Raw genomic sequence first — 20,774 nt, 5'->3', positions numbered from 1 at the left:
ATCGAGCCCGCCCGGCCCGTTTACTAAACGTGTTGGGCTTAAGCCCCGGCACATTTAGTAACCGGGCGGTCTCGATGTGAGGTGTTAGCCCGTCGGGCGCCCGATCGGACCGACCGAATGCTAGCCCGACCTTGATGTGTAAAGATATCCCAGGAATTGGGTGATCTTCCATCCTCTCCTGCTGCTCCTTCCACCTTCAACACAGAACCACCACCACATATATACTTAGTATTTTCATATCTATGATTTGATTAGTTCCTCCTAATCTAATCTTCCATAAAGAAACAATTCAGTTTCAATTTGATAACAAGAGATCTAATATAAGGTTTTTGATGATACTATACCTGATAAGCTGAAGTTCATGCACCAAAGACGAAGTCGAAGGGGAAGTCATGGCGGCTATATTTTGGTGAGTTTTGGCAACTATATTTGGGTGAGTTTTTGCCTGAACTCACCTTTGATGAAGCTAATAGACAACTTAGCAAATGAAGAAGAAGAAGAAGAAATAGCCAAATTGACTACTCCTTTCTTGAACCCACCTCAACTATTATTTCACTCAAATCGTTCATTGTTGATGAGATGAAACCCATTGAAGGGTATAATGTTGTATTAATTATCAGTGCTGAGAAGTGTCAATTTAAAAAGATTGAATCCATTACATGACATTTGGTCTGAAACATCAATTAGCCCAATCATTTAGAGTTAAATAGGTCATTAGCCCGACCGAGACCCGTTTCAGGCCCGTTTAGCCCGAATAAGGTTGTTCCGATTAAAGACCGAACACCGACCGACCGATATGAAACCATACTATGCCCACCCAAGGCAAGCCCAAATGCCTAAACGGTCGGACACGGTGCAGCCTATAAAATTGGTGAGGCCCGTTCAGGCCCGACCGAGACCGACCGAGCCCGACCGGTTGATACCCCCACACTCAGGGGGTGTGGCTGTATAATTTAGAAACACAGGGGGTTGTTTTGTATTTAATACAAACCTCAGGGGCTGGCAGTGTAATTTTCCCTAACAATATTTGTGCCTCTCATCACTTCCCAACTGACCATCTTAAAGTTAAAATGAGTATTTCATTGTACAAGATTTATTACAATAAAAATAGATCCACATCATAATTGATTGCCCCCAATTTGATCACTAATTTTGGTGTCTTGAGTTGTTTTTACTTCGACTTGTCCTTACAAGAACATTTAGCAATAGTGGTACGCAGATACATTCAGACATTTTCATTTGTCGTCTGCTGGTCATATCTGTGGTGGCACCTGCAGCACCAGATACCTGTTCATCTTCTGAGAGATGCGAGTTGGTTAAGCACAATTCTTCTCCATTTTGGGGTCTTAATCCAATCAGCCAGCCAAGCGAAACGCTACGGTCTTGGAAGAAGGACTTTGTTGACTGGTCATTGTCACAAAAAAAGCAGAGGTTAACGCATTTAGCATTTGTTACCACATCCATGAGCAACATAAGGAGCAGGTGTATGTGTTTGTGTTTGAGCCTGTAGCTCAATTGGAGAGAGGAAGTGAGTGAGTGAGAGAAAAAGAGAGACATCACCTCAGTGTTGAGTTCAGAGGAAGTGAATGATGAGAAACTGATAGAGTGCATATGGAAAGTGGATGGATCTGCTGTAGTGGATTGTAAGCTATCCACCACTCTTAGCCTCGTGCTCATGGTCTGAAGTCCAAGAGGCCATCCGTTAGACATCTCTTGGATCTGATAGATAGAAGTAACCTTCAAAAAAATTCTAATTGTTAACCATATCATAGGAACTTTAAGTACTTGATTCGAATTTTTAATGCGTACACCTTGTCCCAAAAATCAATCCAGTTCAAATGAAGCAACTCATTTAACTGTGAAGTGATTGCTTGTCTAGGGTTATTGGATCAGGTAGAAATTTTGTCTCCATCATATGAATCTATCCCCATGTTCACCCATATGTCCACCATTTGTATTATCTTGGCAATGCTAGTAAGAGATGACATCTAAAATGCCTTTTAATCTCCATCAATCCCAAAACAGCAGCAGCAAGGAGGATGATTTGTAATTTAACATAATCCATAGGAAAAACTTTATTCTGTTTTTATTTCTGTTGTTGCTATCCTATAATTCTAGATGAGATGGATTTATACCTAGCTAGTAAGTTAATGAAACTGTTGATATTAGTCTAAAAATGTCAAACTACAGGCTTAAGGCAAAACTCAAGACCTGTTGAATATATCTGGTGAAGACGAAGTATTGACATGGCCTTCACATCTTCCTTACCTATAAGAAAATCCAACAAGTGTTAATTGCCTTTTTTCTGGGTGTTCTTGTTCTTAGTTCTCTTTTGCTAAAAGCACAAAAGAAAAGAAGGAAATTGACAAAGTCCTAGCTTTGACCAATCATCAAAAGATTGTAAAAACGAGAAATATAACACATTTCGTGCAGTCATCCAGATCAGATTTTTTTTCCAGCAGCCTTAAGAAATGGAATATGACTTAACAACATATCATATTCTTTGCGAACAAATCAGCAGCCTATAGGGTATGATAAATATAAAGCACATTACTCAGAACTTTACTCCGTAGTCAAACTAACTCTGATAAGTCAGTCACCCTATCAAACACCATACAAGATCACACTAAACTAACAACCTCATTCAAGAGTTCTTGATTGAAGAGATGCCTGACAATTGTCCTCTTAAAGGCTGCCTTAAGTCACTGAAATAACAATTTACACAGAGAGTCTTCAAACACATCACACAGAAGGAAGTATTACAATGTCTAGTTTTGGTGGTATATACATGTTTCAAATTCATGAAAACTAAATAAGGCTGCAACAGCAACCCCTTTTATCTTAGCTATATTCCGTTGAACCAGCCTTTTTTTTTTTTTTTTTTTTTTTTTCTTTTTTGCTTTGAATTATAAATTCATAGAACACTGATAAGACCAAAGTGATACTTTGAAACATCTGTAAAACATCTAGGCTTGAGGTCATTTGTATTTTGTAGTAGTGCAATAGGAGCAACTAGACACAACTAAAACCAGATTTCACATTTTATGATGCTAGTGCTCAACTTAACTAAACTGAGCCTTATCCCAACTAAATGGAGTCGGCTACATAATTCCTATTTAGTTGGGATAAGACTAAGTCGAGTTGAGTTGAGCCGAGTAATGGAATCATATATTATGGAATCTCAATCTTTTCTTGAGTTGAACAGACAATTCAACCAGGTGAAAAATAATAACAAATCATATTGTTGATATTTTATTTAGTAACATACCAGAATAAGGCCAAACAACTTAAAATGCAGCCATGGGCACCACAGCTCTGTTACAACTTAGTTCTGTTAGTCGCTTTGCAAATCCTATGAAATGAATCAGAGATTGGAGTGAAAAACAGATGCACAGCAAACGGCAACTTCCTAGAAGTAAACAGATTGTTGTAGGAAGAAGGAAGCACGGACAAAGTCTTGAATAAATGTCCCTGATGTTCATCTCTCTCCTGAGTCTTTACAAACACAAACCAAATGCCATTGCAGGTCTCTAAGGAAATATGTTTACTTCTAGGGCCAACCCTCTAGTGTGAAACTCAAGTTGCAAATTTATGTCAAACACCAACACCAATCTATAACCCCCCCCCCCTTCCTCTCTTTTCTATTTCTTGTGTGTGAGCAGACCACAGGTACACAATTCCTGGCACAGGATCCAAGGTTGAACACCCCCCCCCCCCCCCAAATAGCTGAGGCATATGTGGGATCATGGCGTAACTATTTTGAACCTGTTTGATTGATTCCCTATTGCAATTAGATACAGAAGAATCTCTACTCATTAGATCTCACTGGCTGTGATGTTTATCCCTCTCTGTTCTTCAATGAAGAGTTTAGATTCCAATGAGCATAGGGAAATGAATAGCAACACACATATATTATCAAAAACAGCTAAGCTTTTGGTTTATTTTGGAGCTAAATAATAGGGCAGACATGTCATCAGAGAACTCTTAATTCCACATAGTGTACTACACTACTACTGGAGCTAAACAACAGATGAAATAAAAAAATGCAGTTATAACCAGCAAGAGGCAACAAATGCCTGATTCAAAGATGAATGATTTCTCACTTCAGTCTTCGGGAGCTAAAAAATGTGACACCACGTAGTTCTGATTTGGGTTTGTATTAAAACTGAAATTTGAAAGGAAAGCTTAGGTTTTTCAGAAAACTTTAACTCAGGAAGAACTTCCTCCCTGTTCATCCTCTAATCCATAAAACTTAAACCAATTCTACAGCAAACTTCGGAAGCATTAAAAAGATGGAAATAAAGAAAAATAGAAGAGACCCATGAGGCAATGAGAGCTAATCCACCATTATCAGAGCAACAACATGGTCAGATGAGACAATCATGAACAACACTTGAATGATTTTCAAGGGAGAGTTGAGTGAATTGCTGCTAATAGGTTAACTTACCTCTGCAACCATTGGAGTAACGACCAACGAAGCAGAATGAACGTTAAGAGAAGTCGATGGTGTGTGAGAGAATTAAATTCGGAGAAACATATACTACTAGTCTTCTCACTTATCAGTGATTCTCTGGATAAATTCTTGGAGAGTTGAAACTTGAAAGGACTTGCTTGGGTCCCAATTCCCCAAACCTTAACCCTGCAAGTGGTACTGTGCTGGTTTTGAGCTTCGATTCGAAGCACCACCATACACTCAACTTCAACTCCCCCACTCGAGTTTCCGTAAGTAATAATTTAATGGAACCACCGACTAATAGAACCATTTGTCCTTTTCTTGGTTTCAACCGGAAATTACTGCGAGATCTAGAACTGTTTAATCGTTTTTATGATTTAAAATGCTTCTCTATTTCTACTCTAAAAGTTTTTCATTGGAAGTTAAAAAATTATTTTTAAAAGGCTTCTCTACTTCTACTCCGAAGATCTGGTTCCTTCATGGAAGTACAAAAATGGACCGATGTTATAAAAAAAAAAACAATTAAAATGTGTGCGGCACAGTCTTACCGTTGGATATCTCCATGGCATTTTTTGGGCATTGAATTCCCTAAGGGTCTAAGGCTACATGCTACCAAATGCGCTTCTTATGTAAATTCTAGGTCCACTCTCCTATTTATTGACATTATAAAAATATTAGCTCAACGAGTTAAAATGGTCCATAAATCATAGAGATATTTAGAGTCCATGAATTAAACCCTTTGCACACCTTTGTACGAAACCTTACAACCAACCTATCAAAACCACCGACACATGGATTTCAAAAACAGATTTAATCTTCACATTTCTAAGGCCTACATGCATAGTAATGGGATGGTACGTAAAAGAAAATTGGCCTCTTCCTTAGTACTATTAGTCCTCTAAAATCATAGGGTTAGGATGGGGTGTTGATCAATTACACCATCTTATCGATAGACATGTGATGTCGTGTGATCTTAATTAGCATACACTAGTACCTCCCTGTGTTTATCTCTCTTTCCTCTTATTAAATGATATATCAGATCCCCTATTGTGGAAGAGAGAGACAGACATAAGAGGTGTTGGTATACACTATGTAGTTGGACGGAGAATTTAATTTCATATCTATATATGTATACCATAACATATGAAAATTTTATGTTCCAAATATATGAAAAATACATGTATTTTATATGAATCCATATTAAACATATACTATCTATGGAATAAGTATAATTTGGTAATTTATTTTTGTTGAAAATTTTCTTTTGATAAATTTGTATTGTAGATGTTATTATTGTGTTTGATGATGTATATTCAATATATTCCCGTAATTTCTACTCCTAAATTATTAGAAAGAACCATATTTTAATGGGTTTTTTTCAAATGCCCCCCTCAAATTGTCCATATGTATAAATGCATCCCTGAATTTGTATTAATTTCAAATATATCCCTACTTTCCAAACTTTGTAACACTCTAGTCTAATCTGTTAGTCTGGGACATTAGACGTTAGTTTTAAGTAGGGGTGTCAAAACCTAGCCCCAACCGTTAAGACTGATTGAAACCGATTGAAAAAATCAGAGACCGAATCGAACCGATCCTTATTGGATCGGTTTTGGACTGGGGTATGACGGGACCGATTGAAAATCGGATCGCACTGGACCTACCGATAACAAATGGAAAACCGAACCGAATGAAACCGATAAGAAAATAATGAGTATAAGGTTATGAATCATTGAATTGATTTCAATATTAGTGAGCAAATTTATGGTTGTAATATAAACTGTTACAAATCAATGAGTATGAGGTTATGAAAATAGGGAAATTGATTTGTAACAATGCTTGTTCCATTGATCTCCTTTTTAAGTGTGGGGCTAATGAAATATTTTATGTAGTTGAAAATAGAAAGAGAAGAAAATAGGCACAGACCGAACCCAACTTGTTTAAAAAAATCCGGCACCGAACCGAATCCAAACCGATATCAACTCGTTATCATAAATCGAAACCGACACAAAACCAAATCGCACCGAAACCGAAACCAAGCCAAAACCCAAAAGTTCTTATTGGATTGGTTTCAGTTTCTCTAAAAGCCACACCGAAACCAAAAAACCCGAACCAAAACCGGACTGAACCAACCCATTGACACCCCTAGTTTTAAGGAATCTAATGACCAAAATGCCCTTATGATAAAAAAAAAATTAAAGAATAAAGTAACTAAATTGCCCTCATTTTCCCTAAATCGTTTAGGATTTGAAACTGAAAATCGTATAAATAAAACATACATTCAGCCAATAAAACAATTTTTCCTGAAAAACCTCTTTCCCAGGCTTGCAATTTGAGGGGGCATTTGAAAAAAATCCTAAATTAATTTGTTTTGTATTGTTTCTAATAGTGTCTAATGATTTATATCCATGGTTTTAGTGCACAATACCGAAACTGGTATCGGTGACCCGCAAAACTAATACGATATCAATACACTATCAGCTTGGATCGATTGTATCGAACACAAATGCCCCTGAATTTACTTAAAAAATGAGTCTTCTGATAATTTTACCCCTTGTCCTTACCGTGCTACTGATATGATATCGGTGACTAGTAAAACCGATATGTATCATCCGATACGGTACCGATACTTAGAACCATGTTTATATCCTCTTACCAAAAAATAAAAAAGTGATTTATATCCCGAGGCTTGATATCGGGGGTAAATTATCGTGAGAAATTGATTGGGTGATGTGTCGGTAAGGTCTGGTGAGTGGTGAGTGGTGAGTGGTGAGTGGTGAGTGGAGAGTGGAGAGTGGAGAGTGGAGAGTGCACCCACATTGTAATAATGAGGAAACAAAAGCCCCTGAATGATTGATTGGCTGATGTGAGTCTGATGACAGAGAGAATAGAGAAAGATTTCGATGTCATACCACGTGACCATAAATGGAAGCAGAAGAATTACCAAAAAATAATTCCTTAAAATAAATGGAAAGCTGAAGATGCGTAAAAGCAAGGTTTTGTCAACTTCCTTCCCCACTCCATCACCACCACCACCTCCTGAGTCCTGATCTATCATCAACCAACCGACAATACCCGGCTTCTTCTATTTTTGTTGTTTTATTTCTCCGTTAACTGAACGGTTTGGATTGTAATGGAGGAATGGGCTCCACATATGGACTGTAGACGATAAATATAGAATTTTTTTTTTGTCTTTGTTTATATAGCATCCAAAGGAATCATTGGATTGGATTTTTATTCTGGCCTTCACAGAAACCGTTGGATTGGATTCTATCAAATCTAACTTTGCAATTCAATATCCTTCACTCACTCACTCATGTTTGGCTCTTTACAATGTGAAGGATAAGACTCCAAGAATACTCAGAGGACATGGATGCATATGAGTCTATTACACGTAAAATAGAAAATAATTTTGTTAGCTGTCTTCACAAAACCATCATAATTCATAACTACCCTTAAAAGTTATAATTACAGGTTTTGTACACAGCCGTACATGATACATGGTCATGTTTTCAACCGTTGAATGAACATGATCGTGTTATGTATATAATGCATAATTTCTCATCTCCATCCAATGATTGTAGACACAGTCGGACACCATGCAAGGTCATGTACAAAAAATCTCACCAATGAATAAATAATAAAGATTGAAACAATTCCCAAGGCCATCCATCTTGATTACGGATTGAGCTCCTCTCTAGGGAACCCAACACGCCGAGTGAGCATCCAGTTGTTGGATTGTGTCACACACATCCCTAGACGTGCACCAAGATGCGCGACACAATCCAACCATGGGATGCCCCCTGGGCACTCTCTGCCTTTCGAATCAATTATTAGCAATACCGGTCGTAAATAAACAATGACTTGGTTGGTAGTAGCCGAAATACCCTGATTTAATGCCAAAGGAATGAGGAAGAGCTCTTTATGTGGTCTCACTTTACCACCATCTGAAATGCGTGAAACTTCGATTGGTGGAAGCAAATCCATGAAGATTCTCCTCCAAACATCACATGGCAGCAGATGTGGTCACCATCATAGCTGCTCAAGATATTGAGTCTGGAGAGGTAGATAGATAGGACTACTAGTTGCTCAATCAGGACTCTAGCTTTATTGCAAGAAAAAAAAAAAGACTTTTGCCACCCAAGAGGTCTGGTTCCTCGAACGTGGGGGAATGAAGACACAGCCGAGCCAAGAACACTAAGCTCCCTAGAGAGGAACCGGATCCCTTGATTACCCTTTGTAAGCCACTTAAAAGCTTCAAAAGTGGCCACCCATGCTACTATTCTTCCATATTATTTGTCCATCACATTTTTTAGATTTTACAAGATACTTCTAACCTTTGATGCCGACACATTCCCTGCACATCCACAACTCGTAGAAGCAGAATAAAATCATGGTTTAAATAACATTACTAAAGTCCATCCAACACCATAGGTAATTGGATCTAGACAAATATGACATATATGATGATCGAGTGATCCACATGAGGCATAGTTTGATATTCATATAAGGTTATACACTAGTATGTCTTAGGATCATTAGTAAAAGAGGGGACATCCAATTAAGCAAGCTATGTCACCGACCCATTTATATATAATTTAGACAAGGGAAGGGGAAGGAGCCTCCATTTATCTGCCCCTCCATTTCCTCCATTACATCTGATAGGGGGGAGTTGACCTCACCCAGACAGTGTGTTTAGGCAGGGGGGTAGGGTGGTCATTTCTACCCCCTTTATGAGATTTAATGGAAAAAATGGAGGAACAGATAAATGGACACGATAAAGACCCTATTTTGAGATAAACATTTATTACGATACAACCAAATGAAATACATAGTAATAGCTGAAATAGATAAGAGACGGGGATTTATCTATATGCGAGAAGAATAAATAACAAGCAAACAAATGAATGAAACAGATCAACAATCGAGGAAGGCTATAAGGTTAGATTTTTTTTAATCCTTTCCTAACCTTTCTTAATCTCTCTTAACGTTTTCTTAAGAAGGAGATTAGACAGCTGAAGCTAAAGCAGATGCTTCAACCCTATCTATCCATTCAATAGCCATGACAAAAAGGTACTAGATTCATTTTCAAACTTACAAAAAGGACGAAGGAGATAAACAAAGATGGGCTTTATTAGTTTATCTTTTCTGGCAAAACTGCCAATCAAAACTTTCCAAAGAAATAGAAAAGACTTTAAACAGAGGATGGATCTTATAAAGTGTCCAAATTTTTTTCCATATCTTCTCACGTTTCCATAGATACCCTTATCCTAATTAAGAAACTGACTATACTTCTGAGTGGTTCACATACCATTCCTGGCCAAAGGACAAATCCACCTATTAACAGATGAGCTGGAATCTGACTATAATTAAGAAACTGACTATAATTCTGTGGGGCTCCTCTGTAGAGCGGCACAGTGTGTAGCGCATCATTTGATGGTCCCCAATGCTTAGGCATGGAGTTCAACACACCAATGGGGTGTTGGGTTATGTGCCCAAGCATTGTAGTCCGTTGGACTTGCGCTACACACTATGTTGCACTACAGAAGAACCAAGTTCGGGATTTGATTATTACTCTAGTTATATGACATAGGAAAATAAAGTATACTAAGGGAAAAATGTCACCGATTCCTGTAAATCAGATCACTTATATGGATTATTGACCAAGGGTAGGAACCAAGGATCATTATAAATAGAATTAGAGAAACCACTACTCAACGTCCTCTCTCTCGGATTTCCTCCATATTTTGATCGGCCATTTCCATCCGAATTTGAGTCTCGGGAGAGAGGGATTATGGTTCTATCTTATTGTCTAAAAAATCGCCACCTAGATAAAGGTCTAACCCCATCTAAGTGGGTATTGGTGATCTGAGACAAAGAGCTTGTATATATTTAATGAATCATATTATGCAAAAAATATCTTTAAAGAAAAAAATACAATGTCTTTTAAATGAGTGAGGCTATTTAGTAGGGTTAAGTAAGATGTCAAAATAATTGTAATTTTTTATAGGTGAAAAGAACGCTACCTGGTTGTGTGGCCCGCGTAGCTCATGTGCCTAGATATAGAAGCACGCAAAAGTACCGCGCTGTCCCATGGAATGGTGGAAATCCCACCCAAGGCGATGCTTATGCGTGCATTTCCATTGATCAACATGCGAGTGCAGGCTCTGGAGACCCAGACAACGATCTCTTTCCCTTTTTTATAATAAGATGATGATATAAACAACATGTCTACCGCATTTGGGCCTTGATAGAACTCCCATGTGGCATATATAGTTGACATGGTAGAAAGGTTTCCACATTTCTACCCACAAAAAAAGAAGAAGGAAGGTTTCCACATAAGGGCATGATCAAGATCTGTTCTCTGGCAATTAACATTATTAATCAATGTTTAAACTTAAAGTACTAATAAACCAGGCCCAATGGAACCCAAACCCGTCCAAGGGCATGTTGGGGTGAGGGCTATTGGGCCTAGAGGCAAATTGTTTGTTGAAGAGAAGCGCTAGGCTTGAAATTGTGTAGGCCCATGTCAGACATTGGTTGGGCTTCGGATAATAGTGGTCACAATGAATTGGGTTTTGTCTCGAATAGGCTTCTACAATTTAAGCCGCTAGCTTGCATGTTGACTTGTGAATAATGTTATAGAGTATAGACCCAAAGCCCAAATGAATGCCTATCACCACGAAGGGTTGGGTAGCATTCATGTTGCTGCCTTGCCATGGTCAGACTCAAGTTTGATCCACTAGGACAGCACCAGCCACACGAATTTTTATCGTCTCAATTACTCTGCCTGTACTTGACGTCAAGTACATCTAATAGAGGGAGGTGGACTCCACCTCGGGCAGGGGGTAGGATAGTCATCTCCGCCTCCTCTGTTAGATGTACTTGACGTCAAGTACGGACAGTGTAATTGAGAGGATAAAGATCCGCCAGTGTGGTAATATGATGCATGACACCACAACCATGGGATGTTCCAACACCAATGGAAAGAGAAAAAAAAAAAAGAATTATAGTGACAGGGAGCAGAGACCAACCTTCTTAAACGTTTGTTTTTTTACTTGTTAATCTCGTCTGTTCTCCTCTTTATACAAGCCGTCGACGATAGCTATTAATGGGTACAACTATCTTTATATAGATGGGGAACAGAGACTAACCTTCAAACAATGTACAATTGAGACTCTCTCGTGCTCAATTGTAAATAGGTTTACTATACAATTTACACTTTAAAACGGTTAACTAAAACCCATAATCCATTAAAGAGAATACCTCTAGTATTGAGCTCCATCTAACCAAGCCTACCAACCCTTGATGCCACAATGACAAGGTCCTCGAGGATGAGATAATATATGATATTTCCACTCTAGTATTCCCAACACCATTAGTGCTTGTGTAAGTATTTGGTTGTTTCATTTCTTCCTTGTTTCTGAACGCCAGCAGCCCTCGTGATAGGGTTTGGTATCAAAACCATCAATTGGAAAAAGGCATTCCAAATCGATATGGGACTAGAAGGAAAAAGTGCAGAACAGCTTGGTTCTGTCTCTCTCTCTCTCTCTCTCAAAAGGTTATAGGAAAACACACTTCAACCCAGATTCGACCATTTATACTAAACTCCAATGGGCCAGTTCTAAACGTTATTCCAAGTCTAAGGTATCTCCTTCAATCACGGACAAAAGAAGGATGGACCTGGGACCTGCTGCCCCTTAAAATTTTGAATCCTCACCTACAATTCAACTAATGGGGTCCGCTCTTATTAGGATTAAAAACATCCGATTGATCAAATTCTTAATTTTCCAGAGAAGTGGTCTACCCATTAAATGTTCTAGAATGATCGATGGGGTTATTGCTAGGGTTTATGCTGTTATTCACTTTGTGGACAATGAAGGGTAATGGGGTCTTTCATATTATGACTTTTCAATGTTTCAAGACACTAGTCCATTATGTCTTTCCCCTTATAAGCAGGCAAGAGTTACCGTTTGTTGATGGACCACCTACTGTTGTTGGATCATGTCAAAGCTTATACATGAACAAGGGTATATATATGTACTTTTTCCATCCACCATGGAAAATCATGTACACTGAAGATGGATGCCTTTTACAGGTCTCTTTCTATCACCGTATTCAAACTATCTTAATGAGGTCGGCAATGGAATGGCATCCCCCCAATGTTATGTTGAGGGTACGATGTCTTGTATTTCGTTGCTTACATAGGTGGGTTGATAGTTCATTTTGAAGGGCCATTAGGTCAATGGAGATTCGACCGTAAGCTGTCTATATAGGGTTTTACTATATATTTGTAGCGATGGTTCTTTCTCAGTAATCAATCTAAGAGACGTATTAAACATATTTTCACATGTGTTTGGGTCATTTCACAAGCAAACACCTCCCTATGAAGTTAGGTATTTGATCGATACGTCAAAAGCTCCAAAGCTGATGGAACACGTCAAATCAAACTCTTTTACCTATCTCATTCTAAACTGGCATAAGAGAGTCAAATCCAACCAATACATGGTTATAATGATGAGGACCACTTGAATGTATTAATGATGCCCCCCCCCCCCCACCACACTCACACACACACACACACACACACCTCCCAAAAAAAAATGTATTAATGCTAATCGCAAAGGAATGCAGACATTTATTACTCTTTCCATCTACAAAGCAAATGCATAGCTCCTTCTTGCTTTTAGATTTCCAAAGCCAAACCACTGCACCCACAATGACTACAGTAGAAAACAATAGAACATTTCTTTTCACTTTTAGTCCATTTTCTCTTTTCTAAAGGACAGAATAACCAACCCATGCATATATAATTTATAATTAAACAAAGATAGTTACCCACACAAAGACAGAATAAAGAAAGAAAGAAAGAAAGAAAAGTGAAAACCTCTGATCTCAAGTCTCAATTCTCTTTGCTGCCATGGATGATGATGGACTCTGGTCGCCGGTTTTATGGCACAAACTCCTCCTGGTTCTGTAGGAATTCCTCATTCTGATTCTGAAACCCATCCATGGAGTTGGTGAACTCATAAGTGTTTGCATTATTGTTACCATTATACCCTCCATAGTTGTTGTACCTGTTCTTTGATTCAACTCCTCTGTATGAAGAAGCATATCCATTGTGGATTTCCTTTGGTGATTCATATTGGTTATGGTACCGATCATGGTAGACATCCTCATTGTTGACATCATAAAAGTACTTGCCATTCTCTAAGAACCTTGTGTCACTCATGCCCTGTTGCTTCATCTCATTCTCATTATAATAATTGTTGTTGTTGTTGAGGTAAGATGTGTCCACATACCTGGAGTCTCTCATGCTACCTTGTTGCTTGTTCTCATAGCCATTGTAGTTGAAGCTATTTTGCTCATAGTTTTCAGGAGTGTAAAGCTCTGTGGTGGTGGTGGTGGTCTTCTTAGGGAAATTGGTAGGAGTGTAGTAAGCATCATTGACTGAGTTGGGTGAGAATTGCTCTGTGCCATGACCATAGAGGCCAAATCCATTGTGGTTCTGTGGTGTGAAGTTTGGCCCTTCATCCTGGGTATGTGAAGGTTTTTCACTCTCTTTGGTGGTGGTGTTCTTGTTGTTGGTGTTGTTGTTGTTGTTGTTATCACGGGTGACCTTGCTAAAGAATTGGCTCTCCCTAGCATGAATTTGAAGAGAGAAGATGAGGAAGAGAAGGAATAGGAAAGAAAGGTTTTTAGCAGAGGAAGCCATGGCTTAGAAAGTGAAGATTATGATTTTAGATGTTCTTGAGCGTAGTGGGAAGTGCTGTAATCCTTTTTATAGAGGAAGGATGGGCGGGAATTAATGCAATCTCTCTCTCTCTCTCTCAAATTTTTTTTTTTTTTTCTATGCTATCCATAAGATGGAAACACAAGGACAAGGGGAATTGGCTGATGTTAATATTGTGGTCCCTTGTGGGAGGGCATTATTAATGCAAGGGATGTTACTTACATTGGAAGACATAAAATAATCAAAGAAAAGAAAAAGGAAAATTATTAGTGTAGGTCTGATTTGGTATGACTTCTATTTCAATTTTATGAGGTGTTTTTTTATTTTGAAAATGGTTTGATTTGGTTTTTACAGTTTATTTTAATGAAATAAAAATTAATTGGAATAGAAATTCTGAAATAACTGAAGAGTCATTCCAATTTTGAAATTGAAATTAATTTCACCTTTCACTCTTGCTCTTTAATGAGCACATGGTTAATTTGATGGTTAAAATAGTAATTTCATATTAAATAAAGGGGAGAACGAATGTCACCCGGTTGCGCCAGACACGCTGCCCCTGTGCCCTAATACAGGGGAGTGCAAAATGACCAATACACCCTTGTTCATTTCGATGCGGCAATCATTTTGCACACCCCTATGTTAGAGCACATGAGCGGCGTGTGTTACACGACTGGGTAGCATTCTCTTTCCTTAAAATAAATCACCACTCTTTTCTTCTTATCTTGATGGTCTCACCACCACCACCTTCTACCAAAGAAATATAGAGAATCTATTCTCAGAAATTAAACTATCAAATAAGTTTTTTATTCTTGAAATATCTCATATTAATGTAATTAAAATAATTTTAATTTATTGATAAAAGAATCTATTTATTGATTATTTCATAAAATCAATCCAAAATTAAAATAAAAATCACACCAAATCTGGCATAATGTAATATGTATTTTTATGGGTGTTTCAATGTTTGGGTGGGAAATTAGAATAGTTAGAGTGAGATAGAGAGGAGGGGTAGAGGGGGAAGTTGGGCCCTAAAAAACTAAAATAAATGTAGAAGCTCACCGTGTAATTATGCGGAGATTGTGGAGGGTGGGGCATGGAAATAATGGCATTTAGTAGATGCACCATGTGTTCCCTCATAAGCTTTTCTTTTAATTTTTTTTGGTAGAACCCTCATAAGCTTTTCTAATATATGAGGGAGAGGGAGAGGCACACCTACACACCTAACATTTCTGACTTTGTATCAGAGTCAGTCAATGGTGGGTCTACCTATAAAGCTCTTCTTTTGATCTCTCCCTCTCTCTGTGTGTGTCCAGAGAGAGACTGTGTAGTGAAATTAAGGGAGGAAGGTCCTTTCACTGTTTAGTAGTTGTTGAGTTAGTTGAGAGGCCACGTCTCATTCACTCATTCATTCTGACAGCGAGTTAAAGGGGTTCTACGTATGGATGTAAATGAATAGTCGAAATCCGTTTTCGTATTCTTGTTCATATCTGTTTAGCACTATCTGAATTCGTTCGAAAGCTAAATGGATACGGATACGGATACGGATACGGATAAGGATAAACTATAGTTATCCGAAAAGCTATATTTACATGTAAACGGATAAAATATCTGATCAGTATCCATGTCTGTATCCGTTTAGCACTATCCGAATCCGTTCGAAAGCTAATTAGATGCGGATGCGGATATAACACTATCCGAGCTGAATCCGATCCATTTACATCCTTAGTTGTATGGTAATACTTTGGTAAAAAAATGCTCTATAGAAAAATTAAAGAAGAAAAAATATTTCTGTCACTAGAAAAGAATAGAAACATATATAGAATGAATATTAACATAAATATATCTTTTGTTTGTATCAAATTACATCAAATGTCATTCCACATAGAGAAGTAGTTTTCCATCTGAGAATATAGCTTATGCCAGTACTGCCATGTGTCTATCTCTCTCCTCAAAACAAGGGGGTAGATGTGTCTTTTCATGGGAGTGTTGGCGTAGGCCACACTCCCGGACAAAGTTCTTTTTCCCTTTTCATTATTCATATAATTGAGAACACTTTTTTAACCATATAAGCAAGATCATTGAATGTGTCAATAAGACACATGTGGTGGCGGTAGAGAGTGTCGAGCTGATCAAGAGTTGGGTTTATTGGATTGGTTTTTGTTATAAATTTGTGTTTTTGTTTTTTATAAGTAATTTTAAATTTGTGTCTCTAATGACCAACAACTGTGTTTTTTTCTTTTCACCTGGTTCGTTAAAAACTAAAAAACAAAAAAACAAACCCGATGTCACATAAATATTTTGTTCCTTATGACGCTCGTGTGCAGTTTTGTGCGAAGTAAGGGGTTGAATAGGGAACTTCGTCAAATAGGGGGTATTTAGGATTTTTTTTTTCTAGGGAGGGTGCTGCATGCGTCGTGGGAATCTTTTCCCCTAAGAAAAAAAAAAAAAAAAAACACCAAAATTATTTCTTTTGAACATTGTCATACAACCCCTTAGTTTTGCTTACTTCTCCATTAGATCCCTCAAATGTAAATATGGATTTGATATCTTGATATTGTACATGATTGTCCTTTAAGATGATGCCAATGGGGACCGTTGTAACAACTGCTTGGCAATGGAAACTACTGGAAACTCTACTACTTTTTTTGATGAAACAATGGTAACTAACTACTTCAACTGCTTGCTTTAAGTTGCCCTATAAATTTACAGTCTAAAATATCTCATCTACCATATTCATAGAAGGTGTGATAGATAGACCAACTGGTGTTGTTTTTATATATATATATATATATATATATATTAGCTAGCTAGGGTCTCAATAACTTGGCCGGCTTTGCTGCTACCGAAAGAAATGGATGAGAATTAAAGAAGATAAATTGGATTAGCTAGGGTGGTTGGATCACATGCAGGTTTGATTGCTTTTTAAATGGAAGGGGTTGAATTAAACGGATAGAGAAACTAAGAAACAGGAGAAACAATGAATGTCACTAATTTTTTTTGGATTAATTGGAGTTTGTTGGATGTGGGTTTCAGTTTTTATGTGTGCACAGTTTGAATGTTGAATGGTCATCGATCATAAGAGATTTTTTTTTTTTTGTTTTGTTGTTGAGATCATTAGATAATAGGAGTACTAGTATCATGCATGAGCATACACGAGATGTGCGCCAGTATAAAAGAGAGTATTTGATTGAATTAGACTTTCAAAATTTAATATAGGAGGACTAATGTAGACCATATTTTATCTATCCAATAGTCGAAATGAGCATATCATCTGTCTGTGTGACATAATAGATGTCTTACAACATTGAGACCTTAGTGACAATAACAATTTATCTTATTAATATTAGGGAAATAATTTTCTGTCCAAGAGTGCTGGCCTACTTTCCCACGTATCTTTCTCTATACTCTTCAAAATAAGAGGACAGAGATGTCTTTTCATATGGGGAGGAAAGAGATAGACTCCCTCGTGGGAGTGCTGGCTTAAGCCACACTCCCTAACAAAGTTAATAGAGGTCTTTTTCCCTTATTATTATTTGTTGATCTCTAGAGACCAGAATCCAAGACAAAGTTCTTTAATCTTCTTCTCCCCCAATCCCTCCTTCCTTTGGGGGTAACTTGCCAAGCCAAAGATTCACTTGCTGGTTATACTTATAGTCATCGACCTTTCAGCATTGAGATGGGTGCCAGGCAGCTATTTTTATAAAGAAAAATCAGGCCTTAACAAGGTTTAGCTTTAGGCTTTAGCACTTTCCTTTAACTCTTCTGTTTGTCAATATAAAACATAGACCATAACTGTTGGAATTATTTTTTACTTCCTTTAAATGGTCTTTCAACCCTGTATTTGACCTATGAAATGACCTTTACTTTTTTCAAACTTAATATGTTATGAACTCACCTTTTCTTATCGTCTATCTCCTTTCTTTTTTTACCCCCGTTTGGAAGTACCACATTTTATAGCGTGTTAACCAAAGAGTTGGTGCAGGTCGAATCGTTATCCTCTCCTGTCCGCTGCCCGGATAGGACCGTGCTGTCCCCTCATATGTGGGTGCAAAATGATGATCTAACCCCCTGCCCAAACACACTGCTCAGGCGAGGTTAAGTTATCATTTTGCACCCCCATGTGAGGGGACAGCACGGTCCTGTCCGGGCAGCGGACAGGAGAAGAAAAAAATTCGATGCAGGTCCTGTAGCGGTATCAATGGCGAATGAGTACTTCACCCAAAAAAAAATGGCGATTGGGTTTGCCTAATTGGATAGCTTTGAAGGCCTAGTTCACTAATAGTCTGGGCCACAGACTTTGCCTTTTGGAGTCCAGTGAAGATACCATAAGGCCTAAGAATTCTAATTATTCAGAAATTTTACATTCATTTGCCTCTGCGAGAATCAGATTCGGTTAAGATTATAGGAATAGGGAATATATGTTCCTGTTCCTGTTCCTAATGAGAATTTGTTCCCAAAGAATGTGGTGCTCTGCTCACCCAGGGTCTCTCTTGTGAATCTAGCAACAGATTAGAGTATTTGTAGAGCAGAAGACTTATAAGAGTAACCCTTTTGAACAATTAGTTTAGGTGAAGAGAAGATTTGAGGAGTCCTTGCCAAATCTGTTGAGATAAATAATGGAAGAAGATCATGAAAACCGAGAAAGTAGTAAAACTAACAAGGGTTTGTTACAGACCGATGAGTTATATCAGGTATTCTTTGCTGGTCGATGTCCTTTGGTCTGATCATATTTTCAGCTAGCATGATCGATGTCGTCGTGTTCCACATTGTTTCAATGTTGAATTCATTTGTTTTTTGTTGTAGTATATATTGGAGACTAGTGTTTACCCAAGAGAAGCAGAGCCTCTCAAGGAGATAAGGGACGCTACAGCCAATCATCCAAGGTATTATCAATTAAGTACAGCGGTCTAGCTATATATAGGGTGTTATCTCGTAAGGAGGTGTGAGTTAAGGCTTTTGTAATTTCTTCATCAAGATAGTGGAAACTCTGGTTTTTCACTCTGATGTGGATATAACTCATCTTGGGTGAACCACGTAAATATTTGTATGTTCTATGTGTGTGATTCTCTTTTGTTTTTCTTTTGCAAATCGCTATTTCTGCTGCGTTGTTAATTCCTAATAGTCCACTCAGTGTTAACACAAATAAAAGGTGCCCCTTATCTGGAAAATCTCCCTCCCACCCCCCCCCCCCCAACACACACACACATAGAATGAAAGAGGTCCATGTCCAACTAAGCACAATTCACTATGCTTCCCATTCTTAAAACTCATTACAGAAACAAAAATTCCAATTTACTGTAACATAACAACAGCATATGCAAAACCATGAATTAAATGTGTTTGCTTGTGTGTTCTGCAGGAGATTGATGGCTACTGCACCTGATGCAGGGCTTCTGCTTTCCTTACTATTGAAGCTTGTTGATGCAAAAAATACTATTGAGATTGGAGTTTTCACAGGATACTCTCTCCTTCTCACAGCTCTTTCCATTCCTGCTGATGGCAAAGTCTCTCTCTCTCTCTCTGAACTATGAACTATGAACTATGAATATATATGATTCCTCCTACACTGATTTGAGCATTCTTGAAAAATCATGCAGATTATAGCCATAGATATAAATCGAGAAGCATACGAGATAGGATTGCCCATAATTCAAAGAGCTGGAGTCGAACACAAGATCAACTTCATCGAAGCTTCTGCTCTCCTAGTTCTTAATAAACTATTGGAAGAAGTAAACATCATCACATTCATCCCAGTCTCAAACCTTAACTTTAATTGAACACCAATCTCCATTAGCTTGATTTTTATGTGCTCTTCTTTTTGGGAATGCAGTCTGATAAAGAAGACTCTTTCGACTATGTCTATGTTGACGCAGACAAGGATAACTATGGGAACTATCATGAGAGGTTAATGAAATTGGTGAGGGTTGGAGGTATCATTATCTATGACAATACATTATGGGGAGGGACAGTTGCCTTGCCTAAGTCTATCGTCCCTGAGCACAGAACGTACCACAGGGAACACATAATTGAGTTTAACAAGTTACTGTCAAATGACCCTCGCATTCAAATATCTCAAATTCCACTTGGTGATGGAGTCACAATATGCAGACGTATCTATTGATATTCATGCTTTGATTCTATGAATGGTGATAGAAGTTTGGTTTACTATTAAACTTCTTGCTTCACACATTTTCTCACTTTAAATTCCATGGTGTTTAATCATAAGAGAAAGTGAATGGCACAGAAGATCTCCAAATTTCTCCTAAGTACAGCATTTGCAGGGAAAAGATTGATTCTGAAGCTACCAATGTTGTAACCATGAGATAGTCATTATAAGGATCACTCTAATGTATTTCTAAGAATCAGAAATGAGAGCAGGCTTTATAGTATACATTTCTTGTACTTCTCATCACCAAATACAAATTCTTAGAACCTCTGTACTTTTGATTTACAGAGCTTTATGCAACATCTTGACATCACAAATCTATAGAAATTCCTACTAACTTGTAATGAATTTTTTTCTTCCTTTCTTCCTATTGCCCTTTCTCCCATCACTTTCACACCTTAGATTCAATTTTGAATAACCAA

General features: G+C 37.9%; 3 protein-coding genes and 1 long non-coding RNA gene across 13 annotated transcripts; 1 reads left to right on the top strand and 3 right to left on the bottom strand.

The window, feature by feature from the left end:
- Positions 1-1,062: 1,062 nt before the first annotated feature.
- On the bottom strand, positions 1,063-4,591 carry LOC122653025. Of its 9 annotated transcripts, none has more exons than XR_006331687.1 (4): positions 4,557-4,591; positions 2,212-2,268; positions 1,561-1,719; positions 1,063-1,404 (listed from the first exon to the last, which is right to left on the bottom strand). XR_006331687.1 is itself a non-coding variant. In XM_043846939.1 (3 exons), exons 1-3 carry the CDS (start codon positions 4,457-4,459, stop codon positions 1,147-1,149), a joined length of 429 nt encoding a protein of 142 aa, XP_043702874.1. In that variant the 5' UTR covers positions 4,460-4,518; the 3' UTR covers positions 1,063-1,146. The 9 variants fall into 9 exon arrangements, 1 of the variants encoding a protein (XP_043702874.1); XR_006331686.1 differs by having other exon boundaries at positions 1,561-1,737; positions 4,557-4,571; XR_006331684.1 differs by lacking the exon at positions 4,557-4,591 and adding an exon at positions 4,448-4,535 and having other exon boundaries at positions 1,561-1,737.
- Positions 2,457-3,088, bottom strand: LOC122653027. Its single transcript, XR_006331690.1, has 2 exons — positions 2,640-3,088; positions 2,457-2,522 (listed from the first exon to the last, which is right to left on the bottom strand). It is a non-coding gene; the product is annotated as an uncharacterized LOC122653027 (long non-coding RNA).
- An 8,811-nt stretch (positions 4,592-13,402) lies between the features above and the next one.
- On the bottom strand, positions 13,403-14,228 carry LOC122653021 (protein E6-like). Its single transcript, XM_043846934.1, has one exon. It carries the CDS (start codon positions 14,166-14,168, stop codon positions 13,404-13,406), a length of 765 nt encoding a protein of 254 aa, XP_043702869.1. The 5' UTR covers positions 14,169-14,228; the 3' UTR covers position 13,403.
- A 4,483-nt stretch (positions 14,229-18,711) lies between these two features.
- LOC122653023 (probable caffeoyl-CoA O-methyltransferase At4g26220) lies at positions 18,712-20,532 on the top strand. 2 transcript variants are annotated; one of them, XM_043846936.1, is made up of 5 exons: positions 18,712-18,877; positions 18,990-19,069; positions 19,546-19,690; positions 19,784-19,915; positions 20,017-20,532. In XM_043846936.1, the coding sequence occupies exons 1-5, from the start codon at positions 18,803-18,805 to the stop codon at positions 20,305-20,307; spliced, it is 723 nt and encodes a 240-aa protein (XP_043702871.1). In that variant the 5' UTR covers positions 18,712-18,802; the 3' UTR covers positions 20,308-20,532. The 2 variants fall into 2 exon arrangements, with proteins under 2 accessions (XP_043702871.1, XP_043702872.1); XM_043846937.1 differs by lacking the exon at positions 19,784-19,915.
- Positions 20,533-20,774: the final 242 nt, after the last annotated feature.

The sequence above is a fragment of the Telopea speciosissima genome, chromosome 2 (assembly GCF_018873765.1).
Source record: "Telopea speciosissima isolate NSW1024214 ecotype Mountain lineage chromosome 2, Tspe_v1, whole genome shotgun sequence".
Lineage (NCBI taxonomy): Eukaryota > Viridiplantae > Streptophyta > Magnoliopsida > Proteales > Proteaceae > Telopea > Telopea speciosissima.
Note: the sequence above shows the minus strand (reverse complement) of the source record. Positions and strands in the feature narration are given on the sequence as shown.

What these genes read in the sequence shown, in the direction of transcription:
- LOC122653025 (XM_043846939.1), bottom strand. An exon ending in CCTCTGAACTCAACACTGAG is followed by an intron (nt 1,405 to 1,560) that starts GTGATGTCTCTC and finishes GACAATGACCAG; the next exon opens with TCAACAAAGTCCTTCTTCCA.
- LOC122653021 (XM_043846934.1), bottom strand. Translation starts at nt 14,168, where the DNA reads ATGGCTTCCTCTGCTAAAAACCTTTCTTTCCTATTCCTTCTCTTCCTC.
- LOC122653023 (XM_043846936.1), top strand. Translation starts at nt 18,803, where the DNA reads ATGGAAGAAGATCATGAAAACCGAGAAAGTAGTAAAACTAACAAGGGT. An exon ending in GCTACAGCCAATCATCCAAG is followed by an intron (nt 19,070 to 19,545) that starts GTATTATCAATT and finishes TGTGTTCTGCAG; the next exon opens with GAGATTGATGGCTACTGCAC. An exon ending in CCATTCCTGCTGATGGCAAA is followed by an intron (nt 19,691 to 19,783) that starts GTCTCTCTCTCT and finishes AAAATCATGCAG; the next exon opens with ATTATAGCCATAGATATAAA.